The sequence below is a fragment of the Microcebus murinus genome, chromosome 11, assembly GCF_040939455.1.
Source record: "Microcebus murinus isolate Inina chromosome 11, M.murinus_Inina_mat1.0, whole genome shotgun sequence".
Classification (NCBI taxonomy): Eukaryota; Metazoa; Chordata; class Mammalia; order Primates; family Cheirogaleidae; genus Microcebus; species Microcebus murinus.
The window spans coordinates 96,786,659-96,812,213 of record NC_134114.1 but is presented as its reverse complement, the minus strand read 5'-3'; the positions used below and the strand labels follow the sequence as shown (position 1 = coordinate 96,812,213).

The 25,555-nt window shown below is 44.6% G+C and overlaps 1 protein-coding gene across 1 annotated transcript; it reads left to right on the top strand.

Annotated features, from left to right (window-relative positions):
- The first annotated feature begins 1,945 nt into the window (after positions 1 to 1,945).
- Positions 1,946 to 25,555, top strand: LOC109731315 (uncharacterized). The gene is made up of 3 exons (XM_076007911.1): positions 1,946 to 2,449; positions 3,015 to 3,147; positions 19,987 to 25,555. The coding sequence occupies exons 1-3, from the start codon at positions 1,946 to 1,948 to the stop codon at positions 20,037 to 20,039; spliced, it is 690 nt and encodes a 229-aa protein (XP_075864026.1). The 3' UTR covers positions 20,040 to 25,555.

The following is a 25,555-nucleotide window of genomic DNA, read 5'->3' as shown; positions in this document are numbered from 1 at the left end:
GCAACCACCCTCACCTTTTCTGCTGTTCTCTTATTTACCTCCATATTTCTAACTAATAAGCTTGTACCACTATCTTTCAGTTTGTCAACTTAGATATTGTCTGGTAACTTCTTGAGGTGGTAGGTGAGGATTAATTAACTCTGTTAATATCACAGATTTTGGTTAAGTCTGTGATGATTATTTTTAAAAAAATTTTTTTAAGACAGAGTCTCACTCTGTTGCCTGAGCTAGAGTGCCCTGGCGTCAGCTTAGCTCACAGCAACCTCAGTCTCCTGGGCTCAAGTGATCCTCCTGCCTCAGCCTCTCGAGTAGCTGGGACTACAGGCATGCGCCACTATGCCCGGATAATTTTTCTATATATTTTTAGTTGTCTGGCTAATTTCTTTCTATTTTTAGTAGAGATGGGGTCTTGGTCTTGCTCAGGCTGGTTTCAAACTCCTGACCTCGAGCAATCCTCCTGCCTCCACCTTCCAGAGTACTAGGATTATAGGTGTGAACCACCTTGCCAGGCCTGTGATCATTATTTATGACTATGCAAAGACAACTACGCCAAGTAGTGAATTAACATCATTTCTACTTTATTGTTTCATATTTTATTTTCCCTGAAGTTAATAATTGCCCCTCCTGTCGCTTAATGTGCTTTGTATCTGTTTTCTTCTTTTTAAATTGTAAAATACAACATAAAACTCACCATTTTAACCATTTTAAAGTGTGCAATTCAGTAATATTTAGTACATTTGTAAAGTTGTACAACCATCACCACTATCTAGGTTCCAGAACATCATCACCTTAAGAGGAAATCCTGTATCTATTAAGCAGTCATTTCCCGTTCCTCTCTAATCTTAGGCCCTGGCAACCACCGATCTGCTTTCTGTCTCTGTGGTAAATCTGAATATTTCATATAAGTGGAATATATCCATTACTAATTATTTCCAAATGTTTGAATTATCTGTGTCACGTGCCTGTTAATGTTTTCCAGTTACTTGGTATAGTTTCAGTTTGTTTTGTTTTTCCTGGAATCAACTCTCCGAGTGCCCTTTGTCCCACTGCTTCTGTCTGACTGCTCTCGCGGCTGCTGCCCAAGTGTCATCCTTGGACTCCCCTTTGCTGCTCTTCTGTACTAGAGCCTCTTGTGCTGGATCCTGTGTTTTCCTCTTTATTGCTTTATACTCTTCTTTTGCTGGAGCATATCCTGGAGAAGCTTTCTGACAATGATTATTTTAGAGGAAATGAAAAAAAACTCTCCCATCTGGATTTAAAATGTTAGGGAAGTTATGGTGTTTTCGTGTTTGTTGGTTTTTTTTTTTTTTCTATTGAAAATGTCTATAAATGTTTTATGGTATTGACATTTTAGTCTTTAATCCATTTGTAATTTGGGTATATGATTTATCTAAATTGATTTCCGCATATTATGGGGGTACAGATTTTAAGGTTTCAATAAATGCCCATTTCCCCCCCTCCAATGGGCATTTATTGAAACCTTAAAATCTGTACCCCCATAATATGCCGAAATAAAAAAAAAATAAATTGATTTCCCTTTCAAATACCTAATTCCTCCACCCCTAATTAGATGAATCAGTTGTCCTTTTCCCCACTGATGCCTCTTTTAGGATCTGCTTTTAGCTGTGTACTCTAATTTCAGTAATGAGTACATGAATCTGTTTCTACACACACATATACTGGAAAGAAAGATTTAATTCTATGGTCTTTTACATTTCTTTTATTTAAGTTTTTTTAGAGTCTTACACATATTATCTATATGACCTTCAGAAATTTTTTTTTTTTTTTTTTTTATGCCTTAGAGCAGCTTCACTTCAGAAATTAACATAACCCCTTTGAACTTCATTCTTATCTGTACTTGTGTGTATCCGTTTGGTTTCTTTGTTTCTAAGTTGCAGAAACCAATGATGTCTTTAGCAAACACATATGGAATGTTCTGGAAAGCATGCTGGCCAGACTGGGTTTGCCTTTCCAGATCCATCTTCAACATTCTCTCTCCTACAGTGTATCTTTAGAGGCTTATCTCTATGGACTGTTTAATCTGGGCTTCCTTTGTCCTCTGGCTTTTGATTGTGTTTGGCTGGTAGTAAAAATCAGAGCAGAAAATAGAGGTCAGGGTATCAACCCCTTCGGCGCGGCGCTCCCGGCGGGACGCCCCGGCCGCCCAGCACGCACGCTGCGCACGGAGTCTGCGCTGCGCACGGAGTCTGCGCTGCGCACGGAGTCTGCGCTGCGCACGGAGTCTGCGCTGCGCACGGAGTCTGCGCTGCGCACGGAGTCTGCGCTGCGCACGGAGTCTGCGCTGCGCACGGAGTCTGCGCTGCGCACGGAGTCTGCGCTGCGCACGGAGTCTGCGCTGCGCACGGCCCGCGGCGTTTGCTCTCGTGTGATGACGACAGCTTCAAGCACTGAGAGCTCGTTTCACTTCACAGGCAGCTTTCATTGTAATGTAAGTCAGAACAGGTAACATACACATATATGTTTTCACTACGTTATTTTTAAATGTTCACAATTTTATTTTGATAAATGAAAAATTAGAAAAGTCACATCAGGGCTGCCGGCTACGGTTGACGCTGGGCCGCGCGCGACCATCTGTGGCCGTCGGCTATAGGCAACGCCGGTATCGAAGTGGTTGATTTCCCCACTCCTGTGCCTGCCCTGGGTAGTTATTGTCAGTGTCTCTAAAATAAAATAAAAAAAGAAAGAAAAGAAAGTCCAAGCCGTGTTATTGGGGTGGTTTCCCTTTCATCTCGATTGGGTGCTCAGCGCCCGTCCTCCGCAGGGGCCTCGGCGTGGGAGGACAGCACGGACCTGCTCGGGTGCCGAGCAGCGCGGCTCATGGCAGCCTGGTGGGTTCTCGTCCTGAAGTAGGAGCTGGGCTCTGCACCAGGAGCTGCTGCTTGGGTTTTTCCTCTTCTGGAGAAGGACGAGGATTCCCTGGGAGAGGACTCTCATGAGGAGGTTGTCACTGCCGGAAGGCTCATTCCTTTTTCTTTGACTACATCTCCTTCCAGGTGTCCCTCTGCTGTGGCTCCACAGATCTTGCTGACGCCACCCCCTTTTCTTGGGGCAGGCAAGTGGAAACCCCATTCTGCAGCTGCTTCCTGAGTTTGTCATCTTGCCTCTGGGGCTCTGGCTACACAGCAGGTAATAGCAACTGTCTTGTCAGAACACCACTGCCAGAGTCAGTGAGCTTCACCATTTCTAGGCTTTTTGTGTCTGTACTCAAAACTAAAATTCCAGGGAAGGAGCAAGCAGTTCACCTAGCATGGAGAGCAAAACTCCTGGATCGATAGTCCTAATTCTGGACTAATCAAGAGTGGATAATTCTCTAATATATGGAGCCTGGGTTGCTTGAGAAGATAACAATGTAATTAAGAGGGAAAAATAAAATACAAAAGGAAGAAAAAAAAAAAAAGAGTGGATAATTCCCCTAAAAGAAATTAGAGTGGGCCAGGCGCGGTGGCTCACGCCTGTAATCCTAGCACTCTGGGAGGCTGAGGCGGGAGGATTGCTCGAGGTCAGGAGTTCAAAACCAGCCTGAGCAAGAGCTAGAACCCCGTCTCTACTACAAATAGAAAGAAATTACAAATAGAAAGAAATTAATTGGACAACTAATATAGAGAAAAAATTAGCCGGGCATGGTGGTGCATGCCTGTAGTCCCAGCTACTCGGGAGGCTAAGGCAGGAGGATTGCTTGAGCCCAGGAGTTTGAGGTTGCTGTGAGCTAGGCTGACGCCACCACAACACTCTAGCCTGGGTGACAGAGCGAGACTCTGTCTCAAAAAAAAAAAAAAAAAAAAAAGAAAAAGGAAAAGAAATTAGAGTGATGTTATCGTAGATAAGAAACACAGATGCTGCTCAGTACATTTCCACTAGTTGGGGTGGTAATCCCTGTCCCACACCACTGTTAGGATTACAGGGAAACATTATAAAAGTAACATAGTGCCTGGTGTTGAGGTCAGCTAAAATAAGGTTCTGGTTATGGAAGAAAGCAAAGCAATCCACTTGTAACTGAATGCATATTCTGCCAGCCTCATGCTGTGACAATTTACTGTACCCAGCTTGCTTGGAGACAGTTCTCAGGGGCTCAAGGCCGCCAGGAGCTCCGGCCATCTGGAGAGATCACGATAAAATGTAGAAAACAACAGCCTCACTTATGTGCCTCTGGTCACGTAGCCCCAACCAAAACAGTATAAAAGCTTTCTGCCGTCATGGCTCATCATGGCTCGGGGCTGCTCCCCATGATTGCCTCTGGCAAGACAGGAACAGCCGCTGGCCTTTCTCGCACTCGCACCGTGACACCTGGTATGTGGTGAGTGCTCGGTAAATGTTGGCTACTGTCATTAGGGTGTTTTCCACACTCGTTTTTTTGCAGTTTTTAATATTTTAGTTATTTTCCTCAGTTTAGAAACATTTTTCAGTTTTTTTCTAAATCTATATGAGATAGTATTTATTAGTCATTTTTCAGTTTTTTGAAAAGGAAAGTTGTTTGGGATTTTTATTGGAATCATGTTAAATTTATAATTAGGAATAGCTATAATACTCAGGCTTAAAAAATCTAAATTATAAAAAAATAACAATGATACTCTGTTTTAAATGGTGTATATTTTGATTTGTTCAGGTTTTTTTGATTCCTAGCAAAATTCTGTAGTTTATTTCATGCAGTGTCTTAACAATTTTTAAGTTTATTCTTATATATTTTATGATTTTGGTTACTGTAAGTGAGATCGCCCCACATTATAAATAAATCATTGCAGAGGCCGTTTACTTCCCAAGGTAGGTTAGGCTTGAAAACAGAAGCACAGATCCAACAACTGCTCAGCATTTGCTTTTTGCTTGTTGAGAATCCTTATTGCCTGGCAAGTCCAGGGTTCTAGAAATTTGGCCGAGATTTGGATATTTTCAAAGTGTCTGTGCCGTGGTGACCTTTAGGTGTCACTGTTGGTCAGAACAAAGGTCTCCGTTTGGCAGGAAGTGAGTGGCACCGACTCCTTAGCGTCCAGGAGGTCACAGTGGAGAAGTAGCTGCAGTCAGCAGAAAGTCAGTGCCCCACTTTCATGTGCTGCCTTGCTTTCCAGCACCATTGGTGACCCGCCTCTCCTCCTGCTCTTGCCTTAAGGGCACAGATCACCAGAGCTTCAGTTGACTGCCCTTCTTGGATTAAAACTTAAGCCTCAAAATGTTAAAGAGAAAAACCAATGTTTGCCTATAATTGCAGGTTTGTATATTTTATTTTAATTAATTAATTAATTAATTAATTTTTTGAGACAGAGTCTTGCTTTGTTGCCCAGGCTAGAGTGAGTGCCGTGGCGTCAGCCTAGCTCACAGCAACCTCAAACTCCTGGGCTCAAGCAATCCTCCTGCCTCAGCCTCCCGAGTAGCTGGGACTATAGGCATGCGCCACCATGCCCGGCTAATTTTTTTCTATATTTATTAGTTGGCCAATTAATGTATTTCTATTTATAGTAGAGACGGGGTCTCGCTCTTGCTCAGGCTGATTTTTGAACTCCTGACCTGGAGACATCCACCCGTCTCGGCCTCCCAGAGTGCTAGGATTACAGGCGTGAGCCACCGCGCCCAGCCAGGTTTGTATATTTTAAATTAAGAAATGTAATTATGTTGTTTTATTTTCTTTCCACTCTCTATTCCCCTCAGTGAGCATATATGTGAGGTTACTTTATTTTGAACAACTCCATGGGATATTCTATTTCCTTTACTTATCTGGTGCTTACTCTATTCCAGACATTTTTCAAAGAACTTAACAAATACAAACCCATGTAATTCTCATAACAAACCTAGGAAGTAGATGCTATTCTGATCCTCATTTTATCGATGAGGAAACTGAGGTACAGAGAGATTTAGTAACTTTCCCGAAGTCACACAGCTGATAAACAATAAGACTGAGATTTGATTCCACGTATCCTGGACTCAGAGTTATTACTCTTCTGAATGTGAGTGGTGTCCCTGAAATTGCAGAGCTCTTACTTGCCCTCCTTCCCTGCCGGACTCTTTCTTTCTTTCATTTTTATCTTTTTTTTTGAGACAGAGTCTCGCTCTGTCACCCAGGCTAGAGTGTTGTGGCGGCGTCAGCCTAGCTCACAGCAACCTCAAACTCCTGGGCTCAAGCAATCCTCCTGCCTCAATCTCCCGAGTAGCTGGGACTACAGGCATGCGCCACCATGCCCGGCTAATTTTTTCTATTTTTAGTTGTCTGGCTAATTTCTTTCTATTTTTAGTAGAGACAGGGTCTGGCTCTTGCTGAGGCTGGTCTCGAACTCCTGACCTCAAGTGATTCTCCTGCCTCGGCCTCCCAGAGTGCTAGGATTACAGGCCTGAGCCACCATTCCTGGCCTCTGACTCTTTCTTAATTGCGGATGCTTCCTTTTTTCTTTTGTAATTTAAAAATTTTTTTATTTTGACATAATCACAAACTTAAAAGTTACAAGTACAGTACAAAGAACTTTCCTCCCCTAAACTATTTGAGAATATGTTGTCAACCTGATGCCTCATCACCCCCAAATACTTTAGTGTGTATTTCCTACAAACAGGACATTTTTCCTGCATAACTACAATACAGCCATCAACATCAGGAAGTTAGTATTGGTATGTTACTAACATGTAATCCTCAGATCCCATTCAACTTTTGCTGCTTGTCCCGGCAATGCCCTTTATAGCGAAAGGATCTATGTTGTCATATCTCTTCAGTCTTTGTTAGTCTTCTCTTGGCTTTCATGATCATGACACTTCTGAATTTACAGGCCACTTATTTCTTAGATTGTCCCTCAACTCGATGTTTCCTCCTGACTAGATCCAGGGTTTGCATCCTAAGTAGCACAGTCACGGAAGTGACACCGTGTTGTCCTCGCTGCGTCCTGTTAGGGGCGTGTGATTTCCGTGTGTCCACACCGCTGCTCTCTCTGACCACGCAGTGGCGGCGGTGCCTGCCAGCGTTCTCCTCTGAAGCATCTCTTCCACAATTAATTGTCAATTAGTAAGTGTTTGAAACTATGTGCCTATCCTACTCCCCAACAAGTTTTCCATTTATTCACTTATTTCTATTTGCATACACTTATATTTTCCTGTTTTATCCAATAAGTTATAATCCATTTATTACATTGCTTATACTAAAAATAAATTTCGATGTCCTTGATTTGACCAGCAAAATTCCCTTCAAGCTGGTTCCAGTGTCCTTGACATGTCCCTGTCCTCTGAGCACTTCCAAAAAGGGCACAAGGTACTCCACGCTCGGTTTGTGCTTTTCCTGCCCCAGCCCTGGAATCGGCCGATTCCCCAAGGAGCCCTGGTCTTTGCTGGTAAAGCGTCATATTTCGAAGCCCATATTTGCTTCAGGCGTGCCTGCTGACGTGGGGCTGTCATTGCCCCCAGGCCCTGGCCGTGGGCGGACAGGTACATCTACGTGTATTCCTAGGTCTGTCTATAATGACAACTACGAGCTCCCTTCAGGACTCCCATGTCCGATCGAACATCGCAGTGTTCACTTTAGTTTTTTCCCTCTCAGTATTGCAGCTATTGTCTCTGATAGCAAGAAACTGTCCCCATCCCCCTGAAGCGTTCTCTCTTTGGTCACTCCTCCTGCGTCCCAATCTCCAGGCCTCCGCCTGCTTCTGACTGCTGATCTCACTCCCGTGAGCGCCTGCTTACCAGGCTCAGGCTCTGACACCTGAGCATGTCTCCTCCACTCGGGGTACCCATCTCAACTATCTGATGGCTCTGGGAGTGAACTGTTTGGGAAGAAAAGAGGTAGAAAAAGAAGAACTGGTCTTTCCTTAAATGCAGAGTTTCGAGTCGGAATCAAGGTGGTGCTGGACGGCCCTGCCCGCCTGCTGGGGGCAGGGAGCAGCTATGCCAGGCTTGCGCTGGGCCAGTGGATGGACGCAGGGCCTGGAGGGGGACACCTGCCTTTCAGGCACAGTCTGTGTCTAAGGGGCTGAATGATACGGGAGAAGTAATACGGCTTCTTTATGCCCCAGCTCTCTCACAAATGGGTTGGACCAAGTCCGAAGTCAAAGACTGCCGCCCCACCTGTTAAAATTGGCCTAACAGCTTATTTTGTTTGGGTGCCAATGTTCAAAAAAATCAAAAAATTTCTTTAGTTGCAGGCACCTCCATTAGCCCCTGGTGGCCTGCAGCTCAGATCAACTTTCCCAGCTTCTCACATTTTTTTTCTATCTGGTCTAAGTGACATTTCAAGCTTCTTCAGCCCAGGGATTCAGTGGCTTTCTTCTTTAGGCACCCAAGAACTCAGCATGCCTCCAACCACCCCTTATTGGCTGAGGATGGTCTTTCTACCTAGAAGAATGAAACAGTCTGCAGACTGCCAGGCAGGACCCTGGTATTAATTAGGATTATATTTTATTAACAGCTATATTAATAGCTACCCTAACAGAGACCCCAAAGAATAAAAAGGAAACAAGACAGCTTCTCATTTAACAGCCCGGGTGTGACGGCCCAGCACGACCCCACGGGCTCCAGGCCTTCAGTTCCTTCTTGTTGTTCCGGCTGTCAAGGGTGGTTCACTGCTGTGTCCGCCTGTTGGCTGGCCGCCAGGGGAGGGACACCCCTTCCCTTTCAGGGTGTGGCCCAGAAGTCACTTCCACTCATTTTGCATTGCCAACAGCTAGTCACGCAGCATGGACACCCTAATGCGAGGTGGAGAAGGCTTTGTTCTTGGGAGCCACGTTCTCAGTCAAGAACTGGGTGTGCTGCTGTGCCGAGGGAGGAAGAGTGGCCGCTGGGAGAAAGCCAGGAGCTGCGCCGCGGTGCCTGCTAGGCGCACTCCACCGTGGGGAAGGTCCGCGGGCATCCCCTGCCCCCTCTGCCGGGACGGCCGCGGGAGCGGTTCCCTGGGCTACCGCCTTCCCCTCAGCGAAAAATAGAAGTAATAGCTTCCGAAAGCAGCCGGTCAAGGAAAATGTCAAAGTTGTTAGGAAGAGTAGGCTGCGGAAGAGAGAACTTTGGCTAAACGGGACAGCTGCAGGCAGGGCTGGCGAAGGCACGAGGCGCTGGGGCAGCGGCCGGCAGGGCGGACAGAGCGGCTCCCTGGGGCCAGCGGAGCTGAGGAAGGGACAGGGCCCGGACGGACTCTCGGGGCCCCAGTGTCCCCCCCTGTAAAGCGGGGGTGATCTTACCCGAGACAACTGGGGAGTCCAGACGCAGTGTGGAGCGGGCGCCTTCCAGTGGAGGGTGTGACAGACAGGCAGATGGTGTCACTGGCGGGAGTGCGCAGCGCGCCCGCTTTCCGCGTGGGGCTGCGCTAGGCCGGGCTGTCCCTGGGACGCTCGTTTAATCAAGAGAGGCTCAGAGGTCTGGACCAACAGGGGGCACCTCTGACTCAGACCATCTCTTCAGCAAAAAGGGTCTAGAGGAGACCACGCGGCCTGGGGGTGAGGACGCTCCCTCTTCCAGGGCCTGGGCGCTGGGCGCAGACGCTTGCTTGGCCGGCAGGCGGTGCTCGGGCACGTGGGTGGGGTGCAGCGTCTCCAGAGCTGCCTCTTATGACCACAGCGCCCCTTTAAGGAATCTCGGCCCAGGGTTTGAGAGGGACCTGTCCGGGAGAAAACATTCTTTTTCTGATAATGCCTCCTAGGTCCTCTGGCTTGGTCCCTATAAATTGGACTGACATAAGATAGATTAACAAGAGAAAAACAAGCAGAATCTGATTAGCATGTATGTTGATTACTTGTGGGAGCACTCAGAGATGAGCAGCGCAACCGCGTTAGAACGTGGGCTTATGCGGCATCTTAGCAAAGGATCAATACGTTTTTAGAGAAGTGACAAGACGAAAGAAAAGGACCTGAGTTTTGAGAGGCAGCACCTTGTGGGAAGGCAAATAGATGGGAAACTAAAGGCAGATAAAGGATAGTTAGTAAAGTTTGTTGTAGATAACAACATGCCTCTCTGGTGGCATCTCCAGGTTGGTAAGGGTCTAGAAGTTGTCTCCAGTGATGAACTTTCATCCTTCCTGGAGGATAAGGGAGAAGGAGGGAAGTTTTTGTAAATTTATTCCTGCTTTTAGGTAAAGATGAGGAGTGCAGAGAGCTTTTCTTGTATCTGTTTCTTCTTAATTGCCTACAGCTCAAAATAATCCTATGTCAAAGTGTCATGTTTTGCAATGACATATTCTGCTACCCTACAGACCCAAGAGCATTGGCTAAAACCGGTTTGGTCTTGGACTGCAGTGAGCCAAACAGCTAGCTGTATGACAAAACCTCCTCTGATTGAGTCTGAACCCTCTGTCTCGTTTGAGCTGGGGAACTCAGATTGTTCACAAATATTTAAATTCTTTGACTTTCATCTGTGAAAATCCCCAGAGTGGCATGAGGAGACATTTGATCCTTTTTAGAGGGTCACTCGAGCGTGCTGCCGATGTGGAGACACATTCCGCTGTGGGCAGGAAGGTGAATTTGCTCACAGTCTCAAACAGGCCTGCGAGAGAAGAGCTATGTGCTGTGCCCGTCTTGGGGCCTAAATGACAACTGCCTTGTCTGCTCTGGAGAAAGTAGGAGGGGACAGCCTCTCAGAGACCATCTTCCTCTTATTTTGTACTGTAAGCTTAGAGAATCAGATGTTAGTTTTATACCACATCCCTCAGTATTAACAGATTTACTTTAGAAAAACATAACAAGCTGTTATAAGAAGAATCAACATAATTCATGGAAAATTTGTCTTTGCTTCTTTGAAGACATGATTTATTCCAACTTAAAAAGTTATGCATAACCATTGCAGTGTTTCCCCAGTATTTTATTTTATTTATTTATTTTTTTGAGACAGAGTCTCGCTTTGTTGCCCAGGCTAGAGTGAGTGCCGTGGTGTCAGCCTAGCTCACAGCAACCTCAAACTCCTGGGCTCAAGCAATCCTCCTGCCTCAGCCTCCCCAGTGGCTGGGACTACAGGCATGCGCCACCATGCCCGGCTAATTATATATATGTGTGTGTGTGTATATATATTAGTTGGCCAATTAATTTCTTTCTGTTTATAATAGACACAGAGACTCGCTCTTGCTCAGGCTGGTTTTGAACTCCTGACCTCGAGCAATCTGCTCGCCTCAGCCTCCCAGGGTGCTAGGATTACAGGCGTGAGCCACCTCGCCTGGCCTCCCCAGTGTTTTAAATCCGGATTCCAGATGCCCAAAACAGAGTGATCAAATGATTTTAACCTCCTGAAATGAAAACAAAAAATCCCAAAACTTCTAAAGAGAAAAACATCGGAAAATTTTCTACAGTTTCTAGACTATAGAACCCGCAGCGATAACTCAATGGGTTTTTATTTTCATGTTTGCCCTGTGCAAGGAGTCAGACCAGGACAGGGGTTTGCTTAACCCTGACATTCTCTGCCATGCACCTCAGCTGCCATAAAAGCTGCAAATCATTCCAGCATTTCCTGTGGATGCAGGTAAGCTAGGTAAGCTTAGTGCCTCCTGGCCTCCTTCCCCCTTTGTAGTTTTTGACCTCTCCATTATTTAACTATGACTTTCCCTTGAACACAGTGCCTCCTTTCCTCCTTGAGGATTTCATTTTATTCTTGCTCACAGAAAGCGCAGACCCATGCAGGCTGGCGGCTAGTTTAGCCTTCCCGGAATCTGCCCACTGCGGCCTCCCAGAACTTCTAATCCACATAAGGGCGTGTCCTACCATTGAGGCTTTACAACCTAAAATCCAGGTGCCTCACTGACTAAGTGGCTGGAGTTACCACATCTGCTTAGTCCTGCATCTTCATAAATAACCTAGGCAGTGTGCCATTCCCTCCGTCCTCCTACAGGATTTTTCTCTGTAAAATGCTTTCTTTAAAGTCTGTGGAAGCATAATTGTTCCCTCAGAGTTGAAGGGCTTGGATTTTTAGTAGCTTTCAGAAACAAAAGGAGCTTTTTAACTGGCTAAGCTATTCCCGCCAGCAATGCACCCGGCTAGCCTTCGCTGACTGCATTGGCAGCACCGCAGAGCACTGTGGCTTAGAGTTAAATAATCATTACAGAAAATTCGCTTCAGGGCTATTATTGCAGTTACAGAGTTTACTTCTGGTTTGTTATTACCTGTACTTCCTTTCTTTTTTTCCTTGTGTGTGTTGCTTAACAACAGGAAGCAGGGTTACAGAAGGCTTTGTCTGACAGCCCCCGCCCCAGAGTCAAATTAACTTCTCCCTCTTTTTGCCCCCCACACATTTTGATGCGCCTCCCACCCCTTTTTGAGACAGGTCTTGCTCTGTTGCCTGGGGTAGAGTGCTGTGGCGTCAGCCTCGCTCACAGCAACCTCACACTCCTGGGCTCAAGGGATCCTTCTTGCTGAGACTGGTCTTGAACTCCTAATCTCAGGTGATCCTCCCACCTCGCCTCCCAGAGTGCTGGGATTACAGGTGTGAACCCTCACATCCTGCTACCCTTATTTTTTAATGTCAGTTTTGCTTACTAAATGAAAGCTCTGTGAGGGCAGGGCCTTTTTGAGCTTGTTCAAGCACTTTCTCTCCTGCATCTAGTGAGATGCCTGGCACATAGTAACGCCTGTTGAATACGCAGATGAATGGATGCTTGCGGAGATACCGGCTGCTTGCTATATGCTCAGTAGGATTTGGTTGTGGTGGAGATGGCTATTTCCTGCCCCCACACCCATTCCATGTGTTACAGTGGGCACGTGGCTGCCTGGAATGAAGGGAGCCTCTTCCCAGCTCCTGCTGTGGGCGTGGCCGTGTGGAGAAGAGGCTGGATACCTGAGGACTTCTGGGGGCCAGGGACCTGCTCTGGACTGTCCGCCCTAGGCTCCTCTGAGACTGAGGGAACCCTCTGTCTTATTTATGTTACCGAAAGCTCAGCGCTTGATCTCAAGGCTGCATCAGAAGAACAAGAACAAGTGGTTTGAGGGGAAAGAAAGAGAAGTTTTATTACTTTGCTGGCAAAGGAGGAGGGTGGAGACTCCTGTCTGAAATGCCATGGTCCTAATAATAAGTAGAAATACAGAGCTTTTAAAGGATGGGTTCTCAGTTCAGGCAAGTACTGTTCAACTACAGTGGATGATTCTGATCCTCCCATCGCCACTGAAGACAATCTGTGACCTCTGCCCAGGACCTCCCTTTACCAGGTGGAGCTGGGCCCGCTCCTGTTGTACAAATGACAAAAGACTGATCCTACCTGTCTCAACCACTGGCCTGAGGCAAGGATGCAGGCTTTAGTTCTCAAAAATGAGTGGAGGATGTTTTAAAGAGACAGAAAATATTTTTGCCAGTTTTTTCAGGCCATTCCCTCTGTTAAATTTATGCTATTGTCTTAATAAATGTGGTGTTTTATTACTTGCAGCCAGACCTAATCATAGCAGGTGTATTTGTTTAACATTTGCATTTATGAAGACCAGGGAGGGATAGGATTGAAAATATAGATCTAGCTGGGGTGACCATAGAAAATGGTGTCAGTTAAAGGTCATCAGAATCTTAGGACAGTGTTAGATAAGGGATTTTTGTTGTTGTTAATGTATTTCATATTTACTCTCTTACAAATGTGAAACATTTCTCCTTTCCCCCTCCTACTGATGAAGTTCACATTCTGTGCCAGGTGCTGTGCTAAGTGCTGGGATACTTTGGAGGACAAGCAGGTGTAGTTTTTGCTGTCAGCCTAGAAGACAGCAAAGTCACTAAACAAAGGAGTCAGCAAATACGTTGACCACAGTTGAGATATTTGAAACAAAGTGCCATTAACAAAAGGGAGAGTTGTGATATATAGAATTATGGGATGAGAGAGGAGTGGGGAATATGCTAATTTAGACAGGAAGGTTAGTAAAGGCCTTGTTGAGGAGGTCACATTTCAGCTGAGATGAGAATGGAAGTGGTGATGCACAGAGCTGAGTGTCCAGCCAGGGCAGGGAAGGGGACCAGGATATGCCACCCCAAAATATGGCCCTATGGCATATTGACTGTTTAGAGCTGAAGGCAGTTGAGAACAGCAGATGCAGGAAGGGCTCTCTGGCCTCCCCCTTTCTACCTAAAAGCAGGGCATCCAATTTCTGATGAGAAAAGTACCCTTCTTGTACCAGGAAGAGTAGAACATTCTTATCACTGGAGATAGAGAGTTAACGCTGACATAAATCTATATAAGCAAATCTTACTAAAATAACCTTCATTTTCCTTTAGTTTCCCTATGTATTTCCTAGTCACATTTCTGTAATTTGCCATCTCTAGACCAAATCCCTTTTTCCTTTGTCTTGTCACATCTCTACAATTTATTGCCCGTTGTTAAAATGGTATATAAGTCATAAGGGTGAAGGGAAACTTGCCTTGTTCCCCGAAAGTTTGTTGAAAGATCAACTCATGATTAAGACGAATTAATAAGAGAAAGGTTTATTTACCAATACCACATGCATAGTGATTACCTTGTAGTCCAGTGAAGTTCAGATGTTTTTATACCTGCCCTTTTGGAGGGGAGGGGGAATGCGGAGTACAGGTAATTCTGTTTAGGGGTGACAAATGGAACTAGGGAGGACAAGTGGATGGGGAGACAGAGTGACTTGTAAATCATTCTCTTTGCAAATTAAATAAACCTGAGAGACAGGCACTGTGTTTAAAATAACTTGGGCTGGGTCTTCTTGCGGTCTTGATCTTCTTTCCTGCAATATATTGCCACAACAGGAGAGGAAGGGCAGTCCACTGCCCCCTTGATCTTTTGATCGGGGTCAGTCTAGTTTATGCAAATAGAGGGAAAGCCCCTGCCAGTGTTTTTTGATCTTGAATGGCCTTTAATTCAAAATATTCTTTATACTGAGGAGTCATATTTTGGGGTGAAATTTCCTGAGTTCCTTGAAAGTCCCAGGGTCTAACAGTCCTTTGGGTTTTTACTTTTATCTATGAAGCCTCCCCCATCCTGTACCACATAAACATATTCACATAAAAAAGTTGTATGCTTTCCTCTTGTTAATCTGTCTTTTGTCAGTCTAGTTCACAGGATGCAGACTGAGGACTCAGTCTCTGCCCCCCTCCAGCAGGAAGGAGGTCGGTCTATTAGACGGTCATTCGGTGAGGAGGTGGCTGGCCTGGGGTGGGGAGGGGACATGGCCAGGACTTGGAAGAGAGTTGGAATTCTGTCTTATGGGGACATTAATTATACATGTAATTTAAAAAATGGAATAATTCTATGTACACGGTCATTTGTAACTTGTTTTTCTTATTTATCAAGACATGTCTATTGAGTCTTTCTGATAGCTAGAGTGTCCTCATCCAGGTCGCTCTGCCTGTTTATTGCTAACTGGCCTCTCACTACCTTGTAAGAGACAGAGTTAGACTTTTTGTTCTACCAACATAGTGTAAATTAGGGAACAGAAAAACTGCCACTTCCCTACGTATGCATCTTTGAGTGTAGTTCCCCTGAGACTGAGTAAAAACCCACAAATGGGGCATTTTTCTGATAGGAAAAGATTCTTTTTTGTTACTAGCTTGTCTGTTGTTCTGTCTGAAGCCCTGGCAGAAGACAAAATCTAATTTGTACACAATGTCAAGGCCGTTAATTAAATTGTAACTCCTTAAAAATCACATTATCTACCTAGTCTTATTTTCACATAATGAAACTCAGTATTTAGTCAGAGTGATACTCTGGCTTCTCTAATCACGGATGCTAATGTGCCCCTCTGCCCTGCAGCTGGTAGACTGGGGCTTTGGGGACATTTCTCCTTTGTTCTCTTCACTTCACCATCACTATTTTCAGTTGATGATCTCAGAATGACCACAGGGAGCATAGCTGTCCCAATGCTGGGGCAAGAGTTCCTTCCAGAGTTTCGACCTTGAGGATCACAGTATCCCGTCCTGACAAGTCACACTTGGTAGGCTTAGGTGCAAAAGATATGTTTTGAGAGACAAGTACAGCAAGAAGGGCTTGGCTATTTTGGGTGGTACCTGACAAAGGGCTTACCCAAGACAAAGCGAACAGACAAAACAAGCCAGGGGCCGTTTTATGCAGGTGGGCAATTTCCCAGGGCTTACAGAGGTCTCAGCGAAGAGAAATTCTTTTCAGGTTTGTGTACCGGGAAGCTTTGCTAAGACAACACACCTCCACTTTCTCACACCCAATCTGAGGGAAAACACCCTCGACCCCCACCCAGCTGGAATTCCCTGCTTGATGTACTTTTCGGTAAAACCTAAGATCTGGGATGTGGCAGCTGGCTCCAGCTGCAGTCTTCTGAGCCCAGAATATTCTGTGTGTGTGTGTGTGTGTGTGTGTGTGTGTGTGTGTGTGTGTGGTGGTGGTGGTGATGGCCACGGTGGCCATTCTATCTGTTGCAGTCAGGCCAGTCTGAGATTTAGAAAATTTGGGACTATTTTATTTGGGAGTTGTTTTCCTGGATTATTATAAGAGAAAGAATCGAATTAATAGAAATGGGTTGTTGCCTTTAATAGATTTCCTTTAAATAAACATGGCTGTCCGTCACACGTGGAGGAAGACACAGGAGATATATTTACTTAAGCAAGCCCAGAGCCCAGAAAGAGGGCGGGAAACTGCTGTCTGTGACTCGGGGCCTGGGGAAGCTGCGAGGGGACCCGAGACGGTGGCCGTCGTGCAGCACCTGCATGAGTGGACAGAAGTCACAGCTTAGATTTTCTCCACCGAATGGCAACGCAGTCGATTTAGAAACAATGCCCAGCAGCTTAAGAGAAAAGTTGTCATTAAAAAAATCCATGGAGTTTTTACTAGCCTTAGACATCTTAAACAATTTAATAAATTTACTCTCAGGAGACTATAAAGAAGTTGGAAGTTTAGACCCCTAAAGCTGTGGCAAGGTCCAAATGAGAAATGATTTTGGTTCCTGATATCTTCGGCCCCAGGACAACGGGTGCTGGCGGTGCCAGTTTCAACCGGAGACTCGGAGGAGGAGCACTGCGCTACTGGAGGAAAGTGCCTGCGCCCGCTCAGAGCTGGGGCCGAGAGGCGAGGCCGAGGCGGGTGGCAGGACTCGCTTCTGCCTCCGGCCCATCGGAAGACCCTGAGCGGCCTGCACAGAGCTTGTGTGCCCAGGGCTTTCAATTCTCTAGACCCTTCGCTAAAAAGGAAACTTTCTGGGAATGTTTATCTTTAGGAAGTAAACTTGGGGTGTTGGGACATGTTTCCTAACCTAATAAGAGAAGCCTCAACCAGGATTGTTTTTTTTTTTTCCTGAGACAGTCTCGCTCTGTTGTCCAGGCTAGAGTGCTGTGGCGTCAGCCTAGCTCACGGCAACCTCAATCTCCTGGGCTCAAGCGATCCTGCTGCCTCAGCCTCCCAACTAGCTGGCACTATAGGCATGCACCACCATACCCAGCTAATTTTTTCTATATAATTTTAGTTGTCCAGCTAATTTCTTTCTATTTTTAGTAGAAATGGTGTCTTACTCTTTCTCAGGCTGGTCTCGAACTCCTGACCTTGAGCAATCTGTCCGCCTTGGCCTCTCAGAGTGCTAGGATTACAGGCATGAGCCACAGCACCCGGCCATCAACCAGGGTTCTTTACCTGGTTTCTCATTTTGATCTTGGGCCTCACTTGCTTCCAGATGGTGGAAACACATTTCAGGTATTCTAAGATTTGAGGGGCCTAATGAAATAGTAGAGTTGACTGATGTGCTACTAAAAAGAAATTGTAATAATCTCAGTTATTCCACATTATGAGCCTTATAGACTTCCTTTTCTTATACACTGCATACCAAGCGTAGCACATGTAATCATTTTGTTAGGAACACTGCTGTGAACTTCAGACGGTTTCTGAAGGTACAGAAGATTTGGGCTTAGACACGAGACAGCCTAGCATGGTGGGCAGGAGCAAGGTTTCTGGAACCAGAACATCAAATCTTGGCTCCACTGCTAACTAGCCCTGACTTTTTGATAAGTTACTTAACTTTTTTGTGACTCAGTTTCACTACCTATAAAATGGGGTTGTGCAGTGGTCATTAGGATGTACTTTGCAAACATTCAACTACAAGGCATGTAATTGGCCCAGGGCCCCAGCTGCTGTGCTCTCAATCTATCACCATATAGATAGGCCCCCACGGCTGCTTCTAGACAACCAAGGGCATCAGGGATACCAAGGCACACACAATCCTGGGCCACACAGAGCTCCTTTGTTTGCCACTTTGGCTTGTGGACTTCTTGATGGCTTGACTAACCACATCTTCGTCAAGTCTCCGCTGCCCTTTTCTCCCCATCTCACCACCAGGGTCAGACTTGCATCATGGTCTAAGGGCTTATCCAGGTTCCTCCCTGTTTTCCCTCACACAGGCATGTGCCCTAAAGTAGGCTTGTCAGAGTTAGCAACAGACAAGCAACAGGATGTCCAATTAAACTTGAATTTCAGATAAACAGCAAATCACTTTTTATGATAAGTGTACTTTTAGTATACTTATATTTTATCTGGCACAAAATAAAATCCGGACACCTTTAATCTTGTTGGGGCATTTGCCTCTTGGAGGACCTGATCTAACACAAAGTGCTACTAATTGCACCTACTCCATAGGTAAAACTAATTAGGTAAAAGATGTAAAGTAATTAAAGCTGGACCTGGCACATAATAAGTGCTCAATAAATATTAGTTAGCATAAAAGATGGAGGGTGTGATTAGTTCTGAGTGGACTTTCCTTGGGTCTCTGTGCCTTTCTTTTATAGGAGAGGGAAAAACTTCTTTCTCCTACCCTCTGGGTTTAGTGCCTGGGGCCTTGCAAATTAAATTGGCAAAAGACAGATTAAGAGGAGAAAAAGATTTATTTAATATGCATATGGGGGCCTTGCAGAAAGGAAATGAAAACTCCAAAGAGGCAGTCTGACCCAGAGGCTTATATATACCATTTTAACAAGGGATGATAAATTTATAAAAAAGTGACAAGGCAAAGGAAAATAGTTTAGAGATCCTAGGGGTAGGAAATTGTGGGAAGGTAACTATATGGGGAAAGTAACAGAAAATAAGGGCTATTTCAGGAAAGTGTGTTTATGCAGATTCAAGTCAGTACATCTCCAATGATAGGAATTGTCTCTCTCCTGGTATGAAAGAGGAGAGAAAAGCACCTTCACAGAAGGAAATTTATGCCCTCCCTTTAGGCAGACAGTGGGAGGGCAGAGAGGCTTTTCAGCAGTCTGACATTTCTTCTTCTTTTTTAGAGTCAGAATCTTGCTCTGTCACCCAGACTAGACTGCAGTGGTGTCTTCATAGCTTGCTGCATTTTCTAACTTCTGGGCTCAACAATCATTCTGCCTTAGCCTCCTGTGTAGCTGGGACTACAGGAATGTGCTACCACACTCAACTAGTTAAAAAACATTTTTTTTTTTTTTGTAGACACAAGGTCTCACTATGTTGCCCAGGCTAGTCTTAAACTCTTGGCCTCAAATGATGCTCCTGCCTCTGCCTCCCAAAGTGCTGGGATTATAGGCACAAGCTACTGCATCCATCCAGCCTGCTATTTCTCAATTGCCTTCAGCTCAAAACAATGTTTTGCTGAAGTGGCATATTTTGGGGTGGCATATTCTGATCCCCTTCAGTCCCAAAGGTAACAGTGGCACTGCTTGGCCTCCAGGCCCTGTGCTGGGTCTGAGGCACACCCCCATAGAGAGCCACCTAGTTTTGGTGCTCGTAGAGGTGAAAGAAATGTGAGTGCCCCACTGAGCAGAGTGGCTCTGCTGTCTTTTCTGCTGTCTGCGTGAGCACAGCCCGCTTGGCGGCCGCCCTTGTTCTGCTGCTCTCCTGTAGCAGCTGTTTCTAATCTGCCCTGCTTTTTCTCTTACAGTCTTCTGTTTCCCCTTTGCTTTATAACCTTTACACAAAGAGCCAGGCTTGGTCATCAGAAAACCAGAATGCTCTTTCTTTTTTGGCAACCCTCCAAAAGTTGTGTTTCTAGTTAGTCTTTTTTTTTTTATTCAAAACTAAATGTGAACAAAGTGTTTCTAGTTAGTCTTTTGGCTCCTTCTCTATTTAGTTGTTTGGTTGACTTTTGACTTACAAGTTCCTTTATTACCAACATTTTCCTTCTTTTTCTTTGACAGGTTCTGCAGGAGTCTGGTTGCTGGAGAATTCTGGAGGGTTGAAATGGGGATAAGGGAAGTTATGTAAATAAGTTACATAGAAGTGGAAGCTAATGGAACAAATGAGGAATTTTATTGGTATCTAGTAAAATGAAAAAAAAAAGTAAGCTCAAAACAAAATGTCTTGGGTGTTTGACATAGAATCTGGAAGTTTGAATCCTATGTTAGGACCACAGGCATATGAGAAATCCAATAGCAGTAATACAATAATTGATTTCTATTTTCCTAAAATCCAAAAATAGTCATTTCAAAATACTGTGTGGATAATTTCTATGAAAGATAACTTTTTATGAATTTATTCTCCCTTAATAGCAGTCTTACATGTAGATTGGACTTTTTCATACCAATGCAAATTATTACAAATGCTGTAATCACAAATGCTGGTCTTAGAGCTGAATTTACCCTTCGTGTCTCATTAAAGTCATGGGATCATAGAGCAAAAACAGATTTTGAAAGGCTATTGAGCCCAGTGCTCTGCCTTTAGGCAAAGGCAAGTCATTGCAAACAAGATAAAAAAATCAATCTTACTTCAAAGTTTCTAGAGAGCGGTTTGCATAACCTGAGGCAAAAAAGCAAATGCCTGAGCTATTGACATATTTAACAAAAAAGTATACTGAGTTATTTATTCAAAGACTTGTCTTGCTAATCATGTCCATGTAATAGCTTGTCTGTGGTGTTTGATGGTTAATGAGATGTGATCTAACATGTAATCCACAATCATTTTAATTTTGAATTATTTTTGTAATTAGGCTTTTTTCCTACGGGCTATAAGGCTCTTCAAAACATTATACTCTGTATTTAGGTCTTACTCATGAGAAATACAGTACGTATGAAGAGGCTGGGATTTGAATCAGAACACCTGGATTCAAGTACTTTCCCCTGCGATTTAGTCCCTTGGGAAAGTTATTTCGCTTCTCAGAGCTTTGAAATGTTAGTACTGATATGTGTCTGAGCTTTTTTTTTTGATCAGATTTTTCTGTGTCTTGAAGGTAGGGTGGTATAAAAAGGCTTTGTAACAAGCTCACATTACGTTTCTGTTTGTATGAGGAAGACCATGTTCATATAATTTGTCACTCATAAGAAAGAACTACAGGTTTGTTGTTAATTCCACTCAATTACGAGGTGTTCGTCTCCAACACGAGTGATCCTTAACCAAGCAAGAAATGCCCATAGAGGGGAACGTGTCCTTGCAGGTGACGTGCAGGCTCTCGTTGTGTTGCTGTGTTGCTGTGTTGCCAGCAGCAGCCCTGAGCATGTGACGACTTGGTTCCCGCAGTACTGTGCTCATTGAACCCTACCAACAAGCCTGCAGAATTGAGTTGTTATCCTCACTGCAGGCGATGTAACAAAGGCTTAAAAAGATAGGAATCTTCACCATACCTCACCATTAGTAAGCCACAGGAAAAAAATGGAATCCAGAAATTTGGGTTCCAGAATACATGCTCTCAACACTTGGAAAATTTGCCTTCCAGCTTACAAAGTCATTATGTTTGGAAATATTGTCTTCATTGGTGTAGTTCCTCTCTCAGTGTAACTCGCTCTATGAACAAATCTCGGGGACCCCTGTTTTTTATAATCCTCTTTCTCAAAGGTCAACTACTTGACCTTTTGAATTGTCTCCCAGAAACGGTGGACTTTCTGCAAGAAAAAGGAGCTGAGGTTCTGAAAGCCCCTGGGGAGACTGCCTGCTGCCAAGGTTGAACAAGCCCCACTGCAGCCCGGGCCTCCTCCAAGCCCCTCGTTAGTTAGTTACGTAGCCACGCCTGCCCCAAGGCGCCTGACACCTCCTTTAAAAGCCCACCGTATTCCTTCATCAGAGAGATGGAGTTGAGGCAGCTTCTTTGGTTCTCATGACTGGGGCGTCTGTTGTATTAAAAACTCCTTTCTAACTTGTCGTCTCAATAATTGGATCTTTCTGTGAGGAGCAACTGGAGCCCATGGGTCAGTGGCTGCAGAGCAAGGAAAGACCAAAAGTCTCCCTTAGCAGCTCCCTGGCCGTATTTGCCAGAGGGCGGCTTTGGCCTCCCCCGCGGGCTCCAACTGGCCTCCCACGCCTGTGATTGCCTCCTGACTGCGTTGGAAGAAAGAATCTCTGCATTTTGACATTTGCCTTGAGATAGGTGAGTGCTGTTTGAAGGTACGGCATGGTGGAGGATGCCTCTTTCAATTTGGGGAATTCTGAGGGAATTCCGCTTGTTTGGGGTTGAATAAGCCCCCAACCATTTGTAAGAGTGGGAACTAAGCTGTTTTGATTTGGCACTCCCAGGGCTTATTAAGTGAAACTATAGTTCGTGTGTTTGGAACCTCTTGAATTTCACTTTGTGTTGAGTGCTTGTATTGGATGCAGCATGTAAATGTGGAGTCTGTTAAGGTCTTTGTCTCTATTTCCTTTTTGCCTACTTTAAATTTGCTGTTGGTAAGTGCAGCCCAAGGTCTGGAAGGTTAAAGGACACCTGATGCCAGTTCTCTTGCAGCAGGGTCTAAGGTCTGAAAAGTTAAGAGACACTTCTGTCCTAAGGTCCAGGAGATTAGAAGACATTTGAGATTTGTTCTGTAAAATTTAGATTCAGTCCAAAGGATCCAGAGGGCCACACGTGTCCGCAAGCTGCAGGTTCCCCACCCCCGCCCAAGGAGATTCAAAGCCACGGCTGTCTGTGAAGGCAGTCTGGCCGAGATGTAGGGATGCCAGCCGCGGGAAAGGGAAAGAGAGGAGTGGAAATACAGTGTATACAGATGCACTCGGAGCTTCAGAGGGTTTCATAGCTTGGATCCTGAGATAAAAGGTATTGATTGAGACTTAGTGTGTGTATGTGCTTAGATGCATTTTGTGTATATGTATGTATTGTATGTCTGCATAGTACTAAAACTGGCTTATAAATAAAAGGAGCTCTCATAAATTAAGTCCAAATGCTTTTCAAGTTCATGTAAATTTAGTAATCTTTGGTAAATGAGCTGGTTTTTAAAAATTATTGGTAAGATAGCAATAAAAATATCTTCAAAATTGTCAGTGTACATTTTTGCCTGAGTTACTGGTCATTTTTGTATTTAAAGGTGTCAGGGTTTGACACAAAGGTTATAAAACTAACCCACCCAAAACAAAATTATCTGGTAAAAACAGCTAAATCTCCTGAGTTACTGGTGAAAATACCCACATGTTTAATTTTAAGGTTCTTATTCAGGTAAGATGTAAACATGCGTAACTAAAAATAAGTGCTAGTAAGTTCAAATAAATAAAACTAAACAAATGACAGCACAAAAACAGAAACTTATGGTCAAAGGTTTATGAAGATATATTTTGATAAGTAAGGTCAAATAGGAAAAATATAGCTTTGTATGAAAAAAGATCTTGTATGGTAAACTTTTGGTCCTAAAGTAAAATGATTGTTTTGTCTTATATTTTTCTTAAATAACCAGTGTCCAAGCATGTTATAGATGGTCTATGTAAGTTATAAAAATTTATAAAGGAAGTTTGAATGTGATTTAGTTGGCTATAATTAAAAGGATAAATTTTAGATTAAAACAAGGTTCTCTTAAAATATTTGTTTTAATGAAATTGTGAGAGATTTTTTTTAATTTAAAAAATTAAGGGGGAGCAAATGTTTTTGTTACATGGATAGCTTTTATAATGCTTAAGTCAGGGCTATCAGTGTACCCATGATCCCAGTAGTGTTCATTGTACCTGTTAGGGTTGTACCCCTCTCCTCTATCCCCCTTCTTGATTTCCAATGACTTTTACTTCTCTCTGTGCCTATCAATTTAGTTTCAAATTATTAGAGACTACATGTGGCGTTTGCTTTTCCATTCCTCAGATACTTCACTTAGGATAATGGTTTCCAGTTCCATCTAAATTGCTGCAAAAGACATTAATTACTTTCTTTTTATGGCCAAGTAGTACTCCATGGTACGTATATATGCCACACTTTGTTAATCCATTCATGAATTGATGAGCACTTAGGCTGTTTCCACATCTTTGCAATTGTGAATTATGCTGTGATAAACATTCTAGTGCAGGTGTCTTTTTGATAAAATGACTTCTTTTTCTTTGGGTAGATACCCAGTAGTAGGATTGATGGGTTAAATGGTAAGTCTATATTTATTTATTTATTTGAGAAGTCTCCATACTTCTCAAATAAAGTTTTCCATAGAGGTTGTCTAATTTGCAGTCCCACTAACAGGATACAGTGTTCCTTTCTCTCTGCATCCCCACCATTGTCTATTGTTTTTTTGTTTTTATTGATAGTCATTCCAACAGAAGTAAAGTGATGTCTCATTGTGGTTTTTTTTTTTTTTTTTTTTTTTTTTTGAGACAGAGTCTCACTTTGTTGCCCAGGCTAGAGTGAGTGCCGTGGCGTCAGCCTAGCTCACAGCAACCTCACACTCCTGGCTCAAGCAATCCTACTGCCTCAGCCTCCCGAGTAGCTGGGACTACAGGCATGTGCCACCATGCCCGGCTAATTTTTTCTATATATATATTAGTTGGCCAATTAATTTCTTTCTATTTATAGTAGAGACGGGGTCTCGCTCTTGCTCAGGCTGGTTTCGAACTCCTGACCTTGAGCAATCCGCCCGCCTCGGCCTCCCAGAGAGCTAGGATTACAGGCGTGAGCCACCGCGCCTGGCCTTGTTGCTTTTTTTTTTTAAATCCTCTTCCTTAACTAACTCCTTGACCTTTTAGTTGTTTCCCAGAAATAGTGGGTTTTTGGCAAGACAAAAAGGTGTTGAGATTCGGAAGGGCCCTGGGCAGACTCCCTGACGCACTGTCCCCACAGCGCGCCCCGTGCAGGCAGCGGCTCGCCAGTTACACCTCGACCTGCCCTGAGGCCCCTCCTTTAAATGGCCATGATTTCTGTTAGTTGGAGAGATGAATTTGAAGCAGCTTCTCAGGTGCTCCTGACAAGATGTCTTTTGCATTAACAATTTCCTTGTTTCCTTGGCAATTCTCATTGCCTCAATGATTGGATCTTTGTGCCACGAGCAACTGGACCTAGGCTGAACCCCCCTTGTGGTTTTGATAACAGAGTGTTGGGATTGGATTGAATAAGAGGGCATCCAGCTGGTGTCCACTGGAGAGTCTGGTGTCCGAACTGTTGGGTTGAGTGAGCAGTCATGTGAGAACAGGAAAAAACACTTCGGTTTTCTCCTATATAGCTCTACCAATCCCCTTTAGTGTGTGTGAGAACTCACCATAAGTTACCGAATAAGTGTGGTGTCTGGAGTCACTGTCATTCGGTGCAATCCATGAAGACACCGTCACTCCCTGTGCAGCTGGTGAGCAGAGTCCTCGCGGGGAGGCTGCAGACCTGTGGAGGCGGTGCCTGGAGGAGCCCTCAGGGACAGAAGGCCGGCTCCAGGTTGGGGGTGTGGCTGGGGCTGCTGCCTGTGGCGCAGGTCAGGAACATCCCCTGGTGTGACTCTGAGAGACGCAGAGGGAGGAGGAGGAGGAGCCGTGCACCAGCCCAAGGCTGTGGAGGGCATGAGGAGTGCTCGCCCGGGACCCTCCGCGTCACCAATTTACACATCAGGAACCTGG

Bases quoted from the DNA above. Each gene is read 5' to 3' on its own strand.
- LOC109731315 (XM_076007911.1), top strand. From the start codon at position 1,946: ATGCTGGCCAGACTGGGTTTGCCTTTCCAGATCCATCTTCAACATTCT. The intron at 2,450-3,014 runs GTAAGTCAGAAC...ATCTCCTTCCAG, and splicing joins CAGGCAGCTTTCATTGTAAT to GTGTCCCTCTGCTGTGGCTC. The intron at 3,148-19,986 runs GTAATAGCAACT...TTTCTTTGACAG, and splicing joins GGGCTCTGGCTACACAGCAG to GTTCTGCAGGAGTCTGGTTG.